At 31.7% G+C, this 16,106-nt stretch overlaps 1 protein-coding gene across 14 annotated transcripts in view; it reads left to right on the top strand.

The window, feature by feature from the left end:
* Positions 1-16,106, top strand: part of LOC143249773 (CLIP-associating protein 1-B-like) — a 179,180-nt gene that overhangs the window by 61,562 nt on the left and 101,512 nt on the right. The window contains exon 1 of one of the 14 annotated variants that reach the window (XM_076500175.1): positions 7,426-8,416. The exons of 12 other annotated variants lie outside the window; for them this stretch is intronic. In XM_076500175.1, the coding sequence (XP_076356290.1) occupies positions 8,191-8,416 (226 nt within the window). In that variant the 5' untranslated portion in view covers positions 7,426-8,190. Of the gene's footprint in view, positions 1-7,425; positions 8,417-16,106 lie in introns of those variants that run through there. One more of the 14 variants, XM_076500174.1, reaches the window with a different exon arrangement.

Genomic DNA, 16,106 nt, shown 5'->3' with positions numbered 1-16,106 from the left:
GCTTATTTCTAACCACTTTAGATTGTTGTGAGATATTTAATTTTTTTCTTATTATACATAAAAAAAGTGGTATTTACTGTCTTAGTTTTACACAGAAATGGAATTTAGTTTACCAGAACAGGTGTTTAGGTTAGTAGTAAAAGAAATATTTTGACCTTCTTCCATTTTTTTTTTTTAAATTAGACATTGTTATGTGGAAATGGTGTTTAATGATTGGGAGGATCCATGACATAAGTGCTGTTTCATCAAGGCTGCAATTAAAAAACAACCCTGTCCTTGTTTTTATGTGTGTTAAAACAAAGAAAATTTACACTCCCTCTTACAGATACACAAATACCTACCTGTATGTGTTTTGGCAGTGAAGTGTGACAGTCCTAGTGGAACTATGTTGGATTCTTTGGTTAGTGAGCAGTCTTGAACATGCAAATGCTATACAGATTTCCATATGTATGTAATTTTCAATATAGCATTGATGTTTCTACTTCTACAGAGGTATGGCATTTCAGACTTGGAAATTCTTTTGTAACTTATCAGGTAGCCTGTAATTTTTACCAACCTCATTTATTCTGGAAAACATGCCATAGCATAGAAACACTGTTCTTGAACCATTTTAAGTAAAGTGGAGAAGGTAGATACATTTTAGTGTAATTAGATGTTGTTAACTTTTTGCTTGGTTTTTAACAATGATAAAACCATTTTCTTTGTTTCAAACATTTGACTTAATCATAAATAACAGAATTGAACAAGAAGGCATTATATTCTCTGGGACTACTTTTTAAACAAAGGATAGGTACTTTTGTGTTAGGCACAAGTGTTTTTTCTTCTCATTTCACCCTATACTGTGACATAAGATATTTTTCTGGTTGTTGGTTGTGCGCGTGTTGATGTTATATCTTTGGTTTTTGAGTACTACTAGATAGATTGTAATGAAACTGTACACACATATCCATTACTGTAATGGTGAGTGAGTTTGTTTACTATGAGGCTATTGAATATGAGTTATATGCAGTTTTGTGGATTATTGAAAAACTGTTAGTGTAATATAAGGGAAAGAATACTTATCAGTGGGTGTATATTTATATATATATGTCATATTAGAAAAATAAAAATGGTTTATTGAAGATAATTAAGCAAAACGTAACTAGCAGAATTTTTTTTGAAGTACATAGATAATGTAATATCCAAATTATTATTTAGGTATCACAGCATATTAACTGCTAGTCTTAGAAGTTTATCTGTTTTATTCAATATACTTTCAAATCTTTCTTTATATGCCCATAGTAATGAACTGGACACGAAAGAGCATTTATCCCTAAACTTCATTTAAGAGCCAAACCTAACAGAGTAAATAACCAAATATTGTTAGAGTTCTTTAAATTGTATCTTATAAATAACGGATGAATCTAAAAATGTAACTTAAAAGGTAAGAAAAGAACCAGAAAAGAAGTTTCTGAGAAGTATTATGGATGTACTGAATTGGAAAAAAACAAAACTAATTTTGTTGAAGGGGCAATAAAATTAACACTGTATACATATCTTAAGTTCAGTGTTCTCCTGAAGTCATTTATATCAAATGTGCACATACTCAACAAAGTACAGATATCACTGAAGGAAATGTTAAGGAAAATTGAGTTGCCACAGAAACAATTAAAGAAGAAGAAGAAAAAAGGCACCACAGTGAAACTACTAGAATGCCATTGAACTAATGGTAGAGTACTTCAGACAACAGCATTTAGCTAGACTTCTACTTTAAACACAACTGTACCTCCTAAACTGCAGTTACTATATGTCTAATAGAATTCTAAATGTCTGCATTTAACTCTATCTCTACAAGATTTATGGACCACTTTCATTTCTTGGCCTCTCCAAAAAAGCAAGAAAATTACAATAGAAGAGAGTACTGCGAGATGTATAAAAATAACCTGAAGTTAACATATTGAGTGATAAACAAGTAACTGTTTATACTACTCCATACTTAAAAAGCCTATACATAATAATAACACTTACTATAAAATATAGAGAAGCCTGAATAATATTTATCATTCATTAAAAGTTATATTTTTTTATTGTTCTACAATGACTCATCAGTCAGTGATGTCATGATTCAAGTTTTGGAAGGAGCTGATATGTAACTTAAAAAAATTTTGTTCAAATGGGTGACTGTTAGGATGATTGTTGTTTACTCTGTTTCATATTACAGGAAAATGTTTAAATAATCTAGATGGAATAATCTAATAAATTGTGGAGTTCCTCTTGGTAAAAAGGGTTTCATTTGTAAGAAAACAAGGCATTTTAAAAATTAAAAAAAATGTGTTTCAGTAAAATTAACTTTGTTAGCAAGAACTTTATATTTTTGACTACAATAAATAAATAAAAAAAATTACATGTGTTAGTTGGTTAAAGGAATAAAGTCAGCCAGAAACAATCTACCTGAGATCTTTTCTTTTGAAAATAAAACTATTTGCTGAAGCCACTTTTTTTATAACCAGACATTATCTTTGAGGATAAGAAACTGCTCTGTTGGATGAGATATAAAGATAAATGATGTACACTGTAAATTATGACAGAGCTGTAATAAAGTGAACACATAACGTAATGCAGTGTATGATTATGTGGAATCAACAACTGTGCATTAAACTTATCCTTCAACAACTTCCTTATAAGTGATTAAGAACATTACTATGAGCTGATCGTGACAATTTGTTACCACTATTGGAAGAAAGACGTTGATAACTGTTCCTATAGAGATCAAAGTAGTAATTGAAATATTGTAAAATCTAAATATCTACAATCTAATTCAAGGATTAATACTACTTGCTTATATATTTAAAAATCAGAAAAATAGGAAGTTTGAAATAGATAGGTTAAGAAACCAGGAGAATTAATAATGTAAAAGGAAGAAAGAACAAACTTGTTGCTAGTGGATTAAAGTCTTTAATTCATCAAAACCTGGCCAATTTCTGCTGAAATTATAAAGAATGTAACTGAAACAAAAAGTGACTGCTATTTTGTTTGAATGTCAAGACTTCTTTTAAATAGACAACTGTTTGGATCTAACAAGTAAATGATATTAGTGGTGTAAAGAAAGCATCATCTCTGATGTTAATACACATAACTCATAAAGATTTGAATGTTCTGCACATAGATTGCAAATACTACAGTTCGGGAGGTATTATTTGTGAATGCTGAACACAATTGAAAAATTTATTGGCCGTTTCCATAGGCTAGTAAGATCACCAAAGGTAAAATTAATCTCCAACAATAGACATATAGTGCTTACTAAAAAGAAAAGTGGAAGCACTGACAAGAAAGCTCTTCATTTTCATTAAGTTCTTATGTAAAAACAAACAAACAGTGAATTAGTTACTTTGATCAATGACGTGACATTTAATTAATGTTGTTTACTAAAATGTAAAATATTTTTGGAACAAAACAAACAACAGGGCAACAGTGATTCGTTTTTTTTTGTTTTAGATATGATAGTAAAGCAGTAAAATTGTACTATATTGAAATAGTTAATTATTTACAGTATCACTGTGAATAAGATGTGGAATACATTTTTATAAGATGGGTTAAGTCAGAGCAAAACATGTACATCATTAATGTGATGTTTTTTAGTGGTTCTCTTTATGGTTGTGGAAATCAGTAGAGTAATTGAAGTTAGTCAATGAAGAGATTACATGATATTAAAGTTTGGGTTTGGGTTTCAGTGTGGGTATAATGTGGCTGAATAACTTGAAAAAAACTAAACATAGTTTCTAAAGACTCAGTCCTGGGTAAACTTGTATGCAGTGTTAAAAATCATCATTGTTGTTAGCCTCACTTGAAAAGCAGAGGCAAAAATACAAAATAGTGGCTGGCTGTATAAATTTAATGGCAAAGAAAACAACCTGTTGAATGGATATTTAAGTTACCCTGTTGAGGATTTTAAACCCATTACAACAGTTGATACTGAGGCAAAAGTTTCATTTTGTGAATTCAGCCTAGGGAGAAGAAATGAATCATATGCTCTAAAGAAGGAACTTCAAGAGATCAGAATCTTGAAGATAGAAGTATTCCCTGATGGTATTAATGTATCATCAATGTAGATGGAAGTTTTAAATACTGGTTTGTTTGTTTTCATTCTTGATTTTTTTTTTTAAACAAATTTATAGTATGGAGAAATTACTCAAGATACTTTATGGTTTAGAGAAGCATTAGCATTTTCAATTTTGTGGCCTAGTGGTTTCTCCAAGAACTTTAAACTTACTAATACGTATTTACAACAGTTCTACAGTGTGTGGAACATTGAAATCGGTCCTTTTATTTTGACACTTTAGGAATAGTGTGTTTATGCCTGAACATTGAGAAATTAACAAATCCTGCCCACAAATTTTAACAAAGTTTTCTCACTGAGGTTCTCAAAGTGTGAAAAGAAACAGTTCAGTGTGCTCTTCAAAATCTATTTAGAAATAGATGTTTTATGATGTCTTGTTCTTACGGTTTTCGAAAGCTCAATAACTTCAGAGGTGTGTGCAAATACACATTGCTACTGTTTTTATAAGTGTAGTTTTTTATGTCAATAACATGATGTCAGTTCAAAGAACTTATTTCACTTGATAGAATTTTTATATTATTGGAGGAATTTATTTTCACATTTTTGTTTCTCTATTTTGGTCTTGGGGTAACTATTACAGAAAGTTTCTCATAACTTTTACTATTTCCATACTGTGATAAGTGTATTTTAGGTTACATAGGCTTAGAACAAATCAGTTTTAAGGCTTCATATTTACTTGTATAACTTCCCCATCTGTGGTATCTTCTGAGAGCACATTTATAAATGTCAGCAGTAAATTAATTAATAAGCATAAGTTTCAGTTAGGCATAGTGAACTAGTTAAAGGATATGGTGGGTGCTCTACATTTATAAGCAAGTTCTCAGTTGCTCTCTTGTTTTGAGGAAATTGATTCATCTGGTAAAAACTTCAATTTTACATATTTTTTGTTTTATTTCCATGCTGACATCTGGTGGGAAATTACATTTTTTTAATGTTACATTCTTTTGGAAAATTCTCAAACCTTGCTTTTCGTGTTTATATACCATTAATGATTCCAACACAAACATACTATTATTTACAAATGATATGTGGATTATATTGTTATGAGATGTACTCAATTTATTATATTACAGCTGATACTGATATTATTTTGTTTCTTTTGTTAAATGACAAATATTATGGTAATTTATATTTATTATTTTATTTATTTATTATTACTACTCGATTCCATGAAGGAACATAGGGCCGCAATCGCTTGCGGATTTATTAACAGGCTGGTTTTTTAAGTGAGCAGATTGTTAGCCTACTGCACAACCCCCAACCAGGAAGAGAAACCTGAGCCGTCCCTAATTTTGCAGTGTAAGACTAGAGGGAAGGCAGCTAGTCATCACCACCCACCGCCAACTCTTGGGCTACTCTTGTACCAACGAATAGTGGGATTAATCGTCACATTATAACGCCCCCACGGCTGAAAGGGCGAGCATGTTTAGCGCGACTGGGATGCGAACCCGCGACCCTCGGATTACCCGCTCGGCCATGCCGGCGCTTTATGGTAATAGTAGTGCTTAATGTCCATAATGTAATGCCCATAATATAATATTTATTATATCAATATGGAAACAAAACAATGGATCTCTAGCATCGTGACTGCTAAGACACACTATTGGCAAGTGTAAATTTTTTATCGTAATTGATGTAAAACCGCGCTAGGTTTTTAATTTATGCCCTTTAAAAATCCTTTTTTATGTGAACAAACCTGTTTTCATAAAATAAATCATTATAGTTAACGTGAAAGTTGTTTTTTCTTCTGAGTTTTACGTTCTTTCTAATCACAGTACATCCTTGAAATGTCAAACTATTTGGATTTTGTTTTATTTTTAGCCTCATATAATTGCAACTGAAAGTGAACAACATATTGAAACAGAATTCTTTTGGTATAGAATCGTTGTTTTTAACTTCTGTAAGAGTTATAAAATTTACGGTATGTTTTATGAAGCTGTGTATCTTGTAATGAAGTTTGTTGAGCGTACTGGTGTAAAACCGAGATCGTGTGTGCAGTAAGAAGGTTCTTGATTATGGAAGGTTGACTGAATAAATATTTTATTGTCTCCATAATTTGAATTAATACACTACCTTACACATTATGGTTAGCAAATATATTTATTTATCGAAAAAGGTAAAATGTTACCAGAACATTTTTATTCGATTACTTTTAACTGCATTTAAAAGAAAAAAAAACAACTAACAACTAAGGTTGCGCTGTGCTTAATTGCACTGTGCTTAAATTAATCCTTTCGTTTTGCTGTTCCTATAACTACAGTTTTCAAGTTCCCATGGAAACCAAATAGTCGAAATAATCACACACACACATGACGTGTGTAGTTGAATAGTGAAAGAAATAAAATAATTTAAATTAATGTATGCTTTGATGATGAAATAGCTCCACTTTTAAAGATAATTATTCCCGTGAATTCAAGTGTTATAGAGTTTGTGAATAAACTTGTTTTTTTTACCCCAAACGTCATAATATTTCATTGTTATTATTTAAACATAAACTACGATTATAGTACACTTACATTTTATCTTGACATCTCTTAAAGGTGATGTTTTTGTATAATGTGATGTTTCAAATTAAACTTAATTATTTCTAAGTTCGAGCATTTGTGTTTCGATTAATTGCAATATTGCCACTGTATTTAAAAACAGCATTTTATATCAGCCGGTTCTAACTTCAATAAAGTGTAATAATTTACTCGTATTATTTGTTAGACTCGTTTGCTGTCGTAACATTTGACGACAATCACCTAACTAAGGTACTCGTAGAGATTGATATCTTCAGTCAATCAGCTGTACGTGTTGTCACCGACCGCGTGGCTTGTATCTACGTGGTGGTGGTGGTTGTACGGCAAACTAAGCTTTGCTTAACCATCTCTGAATTCTAACGTAACTGACCCACTTTGCTTCGTGTGAACGTATTTGTTATTCTTTAAACTAGAGTTATTATTGTGTTGTGTGACAGGTTAGATACAATTAGCACGTCGTTTCATATAGAAGAAAAAAAACCTACAACGTGATAATTGTTATGTGACCATTATAAAAACCAGTTTAGATCAACTTTGCGATGTGTACAATATTCATTATTTTGGTTGTCGAATAACACCGACAAAGATTTGTGAGGAAGAACCACGGGATCACTTTTCCCATTGCATAGCCTGAAATATTTATTTTAATGTGTAAGCCATGTGAGAGTTTATCCAAGGAATGGCAAAAAAAAAACTGCTGGATTTGGCGGATTTCCGTGTTCGATATCTGAGTGTCAATTCTGAGCATGAGTAAAGAAAGCTCCTCCCCTTTCAGTTCTCTTGTGTGCCATTGAAGAGTTCCCCGCCAGTGCACGTGCATTCGTGATCGTAGTAGCGAAGAGTCAAACAGTGATTTTTCCCATCTGTTCGTATTACGTTGGTCCATTGCTGTGTCCACCCTGCCTGAGAAAACTATTGTTTGCGTCCACTTATTGTTCCTTAATCACACCAGAAGAACATGAGTCATTGCTCCTTTATTTGAGGGCCCCACAAGTTTGATGTCGAATTAAAATACATTCGTATAGACTATGAGAGCAAAATGCGTTATTAGTGCAGCTGATTTGTATAGTTATACAAAGTGTTTTTTGTTTTGTTTTTCTAGTATGCTTTACTTTCCAGATAACTTCGTCATTGAACATCGCAACATATTTGACGTCCAGTAGTTGTTTGCGCCATTGTCGTTTGCGATTGAATGTTTTAAAACCTCAACAATGGAATTCAAAGCACGTGTGATATTCTAGTTCTCATACATGGAAGAACAGTTATGGTTTGTTGCAACATACAGGAAAACATTGGCTGAAGAACGATTCCTAATTTTTCACTCCACTGGACTTTGCAGTTCCTGACGTCAATGCTTGTTTGACGTTGTAATATACTGCATTTTTGAGGAAGAAATGTACACGTTGAATTATATTTTTATGAGTCACTTGTTGCTCTTTATATAGCGTAAAATAAATGTTGGAACAAAACATTTTTTGATAATATTTTCTTCGACGTGTACTTAATTTTCAAATTGGGATTTCTGCACTTTTTTTTTGACCGTATGTAGTTCGTTATTGGTGTTTGTGTACGATGACTGAGGTGGAAAACGGCTTTTCCGAGTCGCAAGAAAAGGACGATTCTTTAGAGGTGCCGTTGAATGGTTACGCAGATAAAAGTATTTTACAGGGTCTCGTATCTGCCAACGGTAGCATCCTATGGGGCGAAGATACCCGATGGATCATGTTGTTTGACAACATGTTGCACATAAGGGACAGAAACAAGCGTGGACGTTACAGATCTTGTAGCTGCGGTAAAGGTTGGTAAAATATCGCGTGCTTTCCTCTTTCTTTTGGTTCAAAAGCTCATTGTATTGCATAAAGATGGGGCACTATTTTACATGCATATTTAGAATGGACTTGAAATAAGTTTAATATGTATTTTATATTATCATTGTACTGTTCCTCTGCTCTTGTGTAGCTTTTATCCTGTTGGCAAAATAATACTCGTCTCACTGAGATTTTTTTTTAGTTGACGTATTGGTGTTAATATAACCTGTCTTCGTTATCGTACGGGTGTTCTGCATATGCTTACGCTTATACGTTTGGATCAATTGTGTTTATGTAATTTATTATAGTCATTGTACGGGTCTTCTACAAGTGTTTAGTTTTGGTTATATTGATGAAATAATGTTTACTATAAGTTAACATAATCACTGTATGGATCTTTTACATTTGCACAACTTTTAATGACAAAATAACACTTGTGTAATTTATGCTCGTTACTGTGCAATAGCTGTGTATACATTGGTGAACACTGCTAACCTGCACAGATTTTTTTTTGTTATGCTTCAGTTAGTTGTGATGAGTGAGACACTGCATTGATTTTGCCTTTTTCTTGCTTAATGAAAGATAAACATCCAGTAACAACACTTACACTACAAGTTTTTAAGTCTTGGTTTTTCAACAGTACATACTGCATTTCAATTTAGTGATACTTTTCATGACCAGATTGAGAAAACAAGTATGACCAGGCCGTTTTTAGGTCACATTTTTATGAACATAATTGATTATAACTGTAATTCTATACTTTTTGTCAAATATATCAATGATACTTTTGCTGTTTTTCTTTCTGGGAAAATGATTGACGTTTTCAGTATTTTTAAATTCATTACATATCCTAACTTAAAATTACTCATGAGAGTGAGAAGTAAAGTTATTACTGCTTTTAAAGTAAAAACAGTTAGGATGAAAACGTACTGATTTGTACTTGAAGTATTGGCTTATTGCAAGTATCAAAAAATAGGAATTATAAAACTTTGCTGGCTATAGCTATGGTTAACTGTAGTAAAGATAAACAGATATATGAGTAAGTATGTCATCTTAGAACTATATTGGTAAAAAATGAAATTGTTATCCTACTTATGCAGCTATATTTGTTTTTTATGTGCCCAGAAATGCTTATTAAAAGCTTGTGAAATTCGATGAAGATAAAGTTATAATAGATACAGTTTTATTGTTACAGCTATTTCCAAAAGGGACCACCATCATATTTAGTTACCCACTTGTCTTCTCTTCACTACTAAATTGTGTCCTGTACACACAGTATAGATGCTATTAATGCTTACAAGTACGTAATTACTTTAGTGTACAATCTTGCCTTAAAGTTATGAATCTACATGTTATTTATTATGATCATTTCTTTAAATATTTGTTTTTTGTCAATTAAGGTAAAACTCCACTGAGTATTGCAATTTGATAGCAAGAAATCTTTGTTGGCTATAAATAAGGTTAACTGTAGCACAGAGAAATAGATATGTGAAGAAATAATCATCTAGAAACTATATTGGCAAATGAAAAAGGAATTATTATCCTATTAGTGTAGTTGCAAATACTTAAACACTGATAAGATGACAGAAAATTCATTCTGGTTTGATTTACTGTGTTATTCTGTACATACCTGGCTTATCAGCCATGATAAAAATAGTGTATCAAGAAATAGAAAAGATGTGTAAGCTTCCAATTGTGGATAGATATATGTTTTTGTGGGAAAATGGTTGAATACAATACTATGAAGTACAATTAAACCAACTATACTTTACAGTATAGAATGTTAAACTGTAATAGTTTTTATATAGAGAAAACTGGTTGAAATGTAAGTACAAGAATAGTGGAATATGCAGGTGCTTCATTACATGTTTACCAACATTTTGAAGGAGCATAACATCATAGTTCAAATAAAACTGACATAAGTGTTGTTAACCTAATGCTGATAAATGTAAAATTCAAGAAGCTAGTTTAATAAAAAGAAAAGAAACTTGTAATAAATAAAGTGCAAGGAGTAGTGTCCAATTTATGTTGTTGAGGCTAAGGTTACTCTCATGATGTCACCACAGGGTGTATTCAATATATTGTTTTTTCAGTTATGTAAGGTACCTGATGATGTTATATTAACAGTGGCAAAACATAGCTTAGTTGCATTTTTTACATTTTTTTTATTTTTCAAAGCTCACATGAGATTTCCAGCATTTACTTATATTATCACTGCTTATTAATTAGTGATTTTTGTCTTTTATTTTGTTTTTATAGTGTTTTACTTCAAGGTTTAACATTTTTATAGATTGAAGAATTCATGAACATATTCCTGCCTCTAATATATATATTCACTTGCATGCTGTAAAAAAATATAGTATTTGAACTTATTTTCTAAGGTGGCTTTGTATTTGTAAAAACAGTTTTAAAATTCTTATGTTTTTAATGTGGATGTCAACAGAACTTTCACTGATGTTTCAAACACATTTGAGATTGAATTAGCTTTTGTGGCTTATATCGTTGACAGTCTTAAATTAAAATACCTAGAATGTTATGCACGACAAAACCAGCTTCTCAGTATTAAAATATTGCCATTAAATGTGTATATATTTGGATATTAAAGCAAATTATTTACTCATTTTTTGAATTACTATTTTGTGAAAGGCAGATAAGTTGTGTGAATGTAGGTTAAAAAATTTGACCTATAGGAAAAAATAGTTAGAACAACAGTTGTGCATTTTGATGTCAAACTTTACTTGTATTTTTTCCACAACAAATTTTGCAGTATCTAGTGCTCCTAGAATTTCTAGTATTTAAATCCTCCTAACATTTTATAAGGAAACTAATAATCCTAAAATAAAAAATCGTTGTTCCAAGTCATCTTGTGATGATCTGTGATTATGAAGTATTTGACTTGACATCATTAACTATCAGTTTCAAGGATTTGAACATAACAGAAAATTAATTAAGCAACTTTAGGTTTTTATAATAACATTTTAGAAACCTGCCATAGTAATATTATTGTCAGTACCCCTAGTAACTTATCTGGTCTTATCAAATAATTAAGATTTTTTTATCATAATGTGCTATAAGTAAATTTTAATGTTTGTTACTGACAAGCACTTTATGCTAGTTTAACAGTAAATTGACAGATAACAATTTGTAACCTTACTGATGTGGTTTTATTTTGGGGCATACACTACATATTGTAGCGTGGTTTGTCAGTTTGCTATTTTTATTGCTGTTTTAATGAATATAGCCACCATATTGAACTGAAAGTGTATTCTCAGCTTTTCTTAATGTGTTTTTGAAAATAACCCTAAATTATTTTCATGCTAGTCTGAAATTTATCCTTATATTTTTTAAATTTTTTTCTGGCTGAAAATTCTGAATATAATGAGACTTACAAAGTATGTGTTATTTCATGGTATGGCATTGAATATCTGCTTTGTTAAAAAAAAAAAAAATTTAAGTATTTTTATTGTGTGGTCAAACTCTGTGTTCAATTTGTTACCAGCATACTGAGTAGCAGGTTTGAAGTGTCAGTGTTGTTTCCAGCTGGTCAAATGTGGGTCTGGATATATCTTTCAGTTTGTAAACAACCAAGTATAGATGTATGTGCATTGTTTTGAAGCAATTCTCTGGAGGTGTTAAGAGTTATTTCTAAAATCACTTTTTAGAAAGAAAAAAGTGTTAAAATGCAATAAACTCTGGGTCTGCATTTGTAAAATCCTTTTGACATTAAAATGTGGTTTTATTAGAGCTCATATACCATTATGAGCATTCAATTTTTTAACTGAAAATAAATGCTACTGTATTTGAACAAAGGGAATCTGCAAATGGAACAAGGAGACAAGACTGCAAGTTCAAATTCACAACAGTTGCACTTTTCAGACCTATAAAGCTGACTAGAAATATTAAACGGTTGTTGTTTTGCTGTGTTTCATGTACCGTAGTACGCCGTCTTTAGTTTACAATATTTCATTGTATCAGAGTTTATTTTTCTAATGAGGGCCTATCTGAAATATTCAGTTATAATCCAAAATCGTTAGTATGTGTATGGTACTTGGGTTTTAAATTGATACGTTGCTACTGTGTGAAGCTACCTACCATGGGATCCTTATGCTGTAATAACAACATTGTAGGTAAATTTATTATGTTTTTTTTTTGTATTATTTTCTTTTTACATAACATACCACCTCATTTGGTCACTTGCGACCAGATTTCGCCGGACGTATTACGTGTATTGTATACCAATTTTGCACGAAGTGTAGTTACTGTTTCACAGAATACCTCCTTTCCCTCCGAAAACATTAAATATGATTGATTTAAAACAACGTGCACGTGATCACAAGGTACTTTTTTAAGGTTTTATTGTTTCCCTGTATTCCAACCGTAACACGTATTGTAGTGAACTTGACACATATCTTCTCACACTGTTCGGAAAAAGGCATGATACAATCGATACTTCCTGTTTATATATATATATTTTTTTTTTTCGTTTAATGATCAGTGTCTAAAAACAGTAAAGTCGAACTGGACTCTATTTGATAGATATGTTTTACATAGTAAATAACACCAGTGTAGTCCCATATAACTCACGGGAAATGTTGAACAAATGTAAAAAGAAAAGGGCAATCAATCCTCGAACTAGCGCAAAGCTGTGAAGATTTAGAATGCACGTGATCATTTAAATCGCCGTTAGTAATACTAAGGATGGACAAGTGTTAATTTTCAGCGAAGTTAAACGTTGGTGGATTTTGTTGGTACTATTTACTAGCTAACAGCAACAGTGTGTTCTCGCATACAATTTTAAATTTTGTTTTGACTTTTTTTATATTAAATTATTATTATTTTTTTTTTTTGCGGTACAAATGAACTAATCACAAAATTATTAAATGTGCCATTAGAAAGTCGTAAAGAAGAGATTGTTTGTATGGAGATGTTGAATATACGTGTATTAACAAACCAGGATATCTGTTCACATGAATTAGTTTTAATATTTTTTTTATTTGTGAAGGAAGAACTGTTGTTTAATAAACTTAGGTTCTATATAATCAAAGAATATTTATGAATATAGAAACTACTATTTTATGATAAACAACATGGTCTGCCACAAGTTGACGAGAGTCTGTGGAGGTTCATAGCATTAGTTGAACGTATTTATTGATAAATAATATTTACGAAACTCATTCGTGCCTTATTTTATAACTACTTTTGATAATGGGCGTTTATGTGCGTGCTTCCTTGCAGGACTAAAACTATATTGTATTTCAAAGTAAACAGGAACATTAAGTAATAATGACTTCTTCGTCCTTGACCATGTATCAGTATTATCATCTGGCGTGGATTTAAATCGTTGTTTATCGTGATATTACTTGTATGGTATAGAAAAGATGTACACGAACTATCAACTGAACATCATAAAATAACTTTGAAACCAGCCGTGTGAAAGAAAACGTATTTGGAGCGTTGAGGTCACCCATCAGTGAACCTTTCAAATTGTTATTGCAAGAAAATAAGGTATTAACAACAACAACGAAAGTCAAATTAATAACCACAGTGACGGACCGTAATAAGCGTCATTTCATGATGTTAGTTTGTTGGATAAAAGTCACGATTTATTTTCTGTATTAGTTGATGACAAATTTCTTTATAGCTCGTGAACCATGCAATAGGTTCAGTGTAGAGACCAGATCGGTACAAATATAATGGTGCACAAGTTCAAGTAACACAGAAGGTTTTAGACATTGGAACTTTATACCATCAGAGACAACTGTACATTAAAAAAAAAAATTATCACCTGTAAATTAAAACAATGTGTTACAGCAACTACATACCTTTCTAGTGTGAAGAAAATAAAACATTTCATTTAGGATAATTTTACTTATTCATAGAATAATTTATTATTTCAGACCTGTACTTTGAACGTTATTTGTAAGTTTAACTAATACACTAACTGTGACCCTCACATGATCCTACATGACCATAGCTGATGAACTTAAAGAATTTTTCCAGAACAATAAAATTAACAAGGAAACCTTTTAGTATTTGACAAACTTTATCCCTTACCAAACACGCACAAACAATCCTGGCCAACCCATAATTTCTAACATAAACATAGCTATTGAAAAGCTGTCCAATTTGTTGACCAACACACAAAATGTATTTCATGTACCCTATTTTACATAAAGGATACTACCTACTTTATTAATATTATAGAAAATATTAATACTAACAGACAGCTGCTACTTAACAGCCGTCTTTGCCTGGTGAACATTTCTTCCCTTTAAACTATTATTCCGCGTGCTGAAGGACAAGAAACTTTTATAACCCATCAGAATCTCAAACAGTAACTGATTTTGCAAGCCCTATTTTAACACTTTTAAATCCATTAATTTAAAGACAGTACTGAAATGGATACTAAAATGGCTCATGATTATGGCAACATTTTTATGGGTTGTATTGAAAACCAGTTCTTACAGCTAAGCCTTTTAAAAGCTCATACATGGAAACATCAGATAGATGACGTATTGAATCACTTAAAGAATGTGTCTCTCATGCAAACTATTTTCATAAAACAGTTATGTAATATTGTACAAAATATTCCCAGCATTTTAAGGTGTGGTCAATCCCTTAGTATGGATTGTGAACAATAGGTGCTGCTGGCTGCCTTTGTTTTGGTCACTAGTTAATAATTAGGGACATCGACAGATAATCTTAGCAGATTTGCAGCGTTTAGTTTTATGTACGAATTGCTGCTGACTTTTAATTTTTTGTGTTAAAATATTTTTTTATCTTTTTTCTGTACACTTATTGGAAAATCTTTGTTTTTTAAACATTTTTTTATAAACAACTCTTCTGGTGGTCATTTAGCTAAAAGCTTATATATTCGTTTTATTTATCTAGAAAATATCTATACAAATTGATTAGAGCGTATTTGCTGGTGGCATTGTGGAAAAATAATACTTGTTTCGACATAAAGTTGTATTATTTAAAAGTAGTCAGTCAAAAGTATTGTAGTACGAAGTGAAAACGTATTTGCCCCAAACAGTTGTATGACGTTTGAGAACTGTCTTGTTTGTTTGTTTTGAATTTCGCGTAAAGCTACTCGAGGGCTAGCCGTCCCTAATTTAGCAATGTAAGACTAGAGGGAAAGCAGCTAGTCATAACCACCCACCACCAATTATTGGGCTACTCTTTTACCAACGAATAGTGGGATTGATCGTAACATTATAACGTTTTCACGGCTGAAAGGGCGAGAATGTTTGGCGCGACAGGGATGCGAACCCGCGAACCTCTGATTACGAGTCGCACGCCTTAATATGCTTGGCCATGCCGGGCCGAGAACTGTCGCATCCCGTCTATAGAAACTCGCATCTTTGGACACTGCGATCACTTGAATTTTTTTGCTGTCATTCAGTGAGGTTAAACAAACCTTTCAAGAGCAATCTAAACTTCGAATGTTTTTGAAGAGCGGTACCTTTGCTTATCATGAAGAAAATAGTTTTATATTTGGAATCACTTCAATAATTCATTAAAACACACAAGTTTTGTCATTCCTGTACTTAAATGACTGGCCTACTTCCCAGTCTGCAGAATACAGCTGTTTATGAATTTTAAAGTAATTGTACATTTGGAACTTTGTCCATTATGGTATAAACACGACAAATGGAAGCAAAAATAAAGTATAATTTA

Source organism: Tachypleus tridentatus, chromosome 4 (assembly GCF_004210375.1).
Source record: "Tachypleus tridentatus isolate NWPU-2018 chromosome 4, ASM421037v1, whole genome shotgun sequence".
NCBI lineage: Eukaryota > Metazoa > Arthropoda > Merostomata > Xiphosura > Limulidae > Tachypleus > Tachypleus tridentatus.
This window is presented reverse-complemented; position numbering and strand designations above follow the sequence as displayed.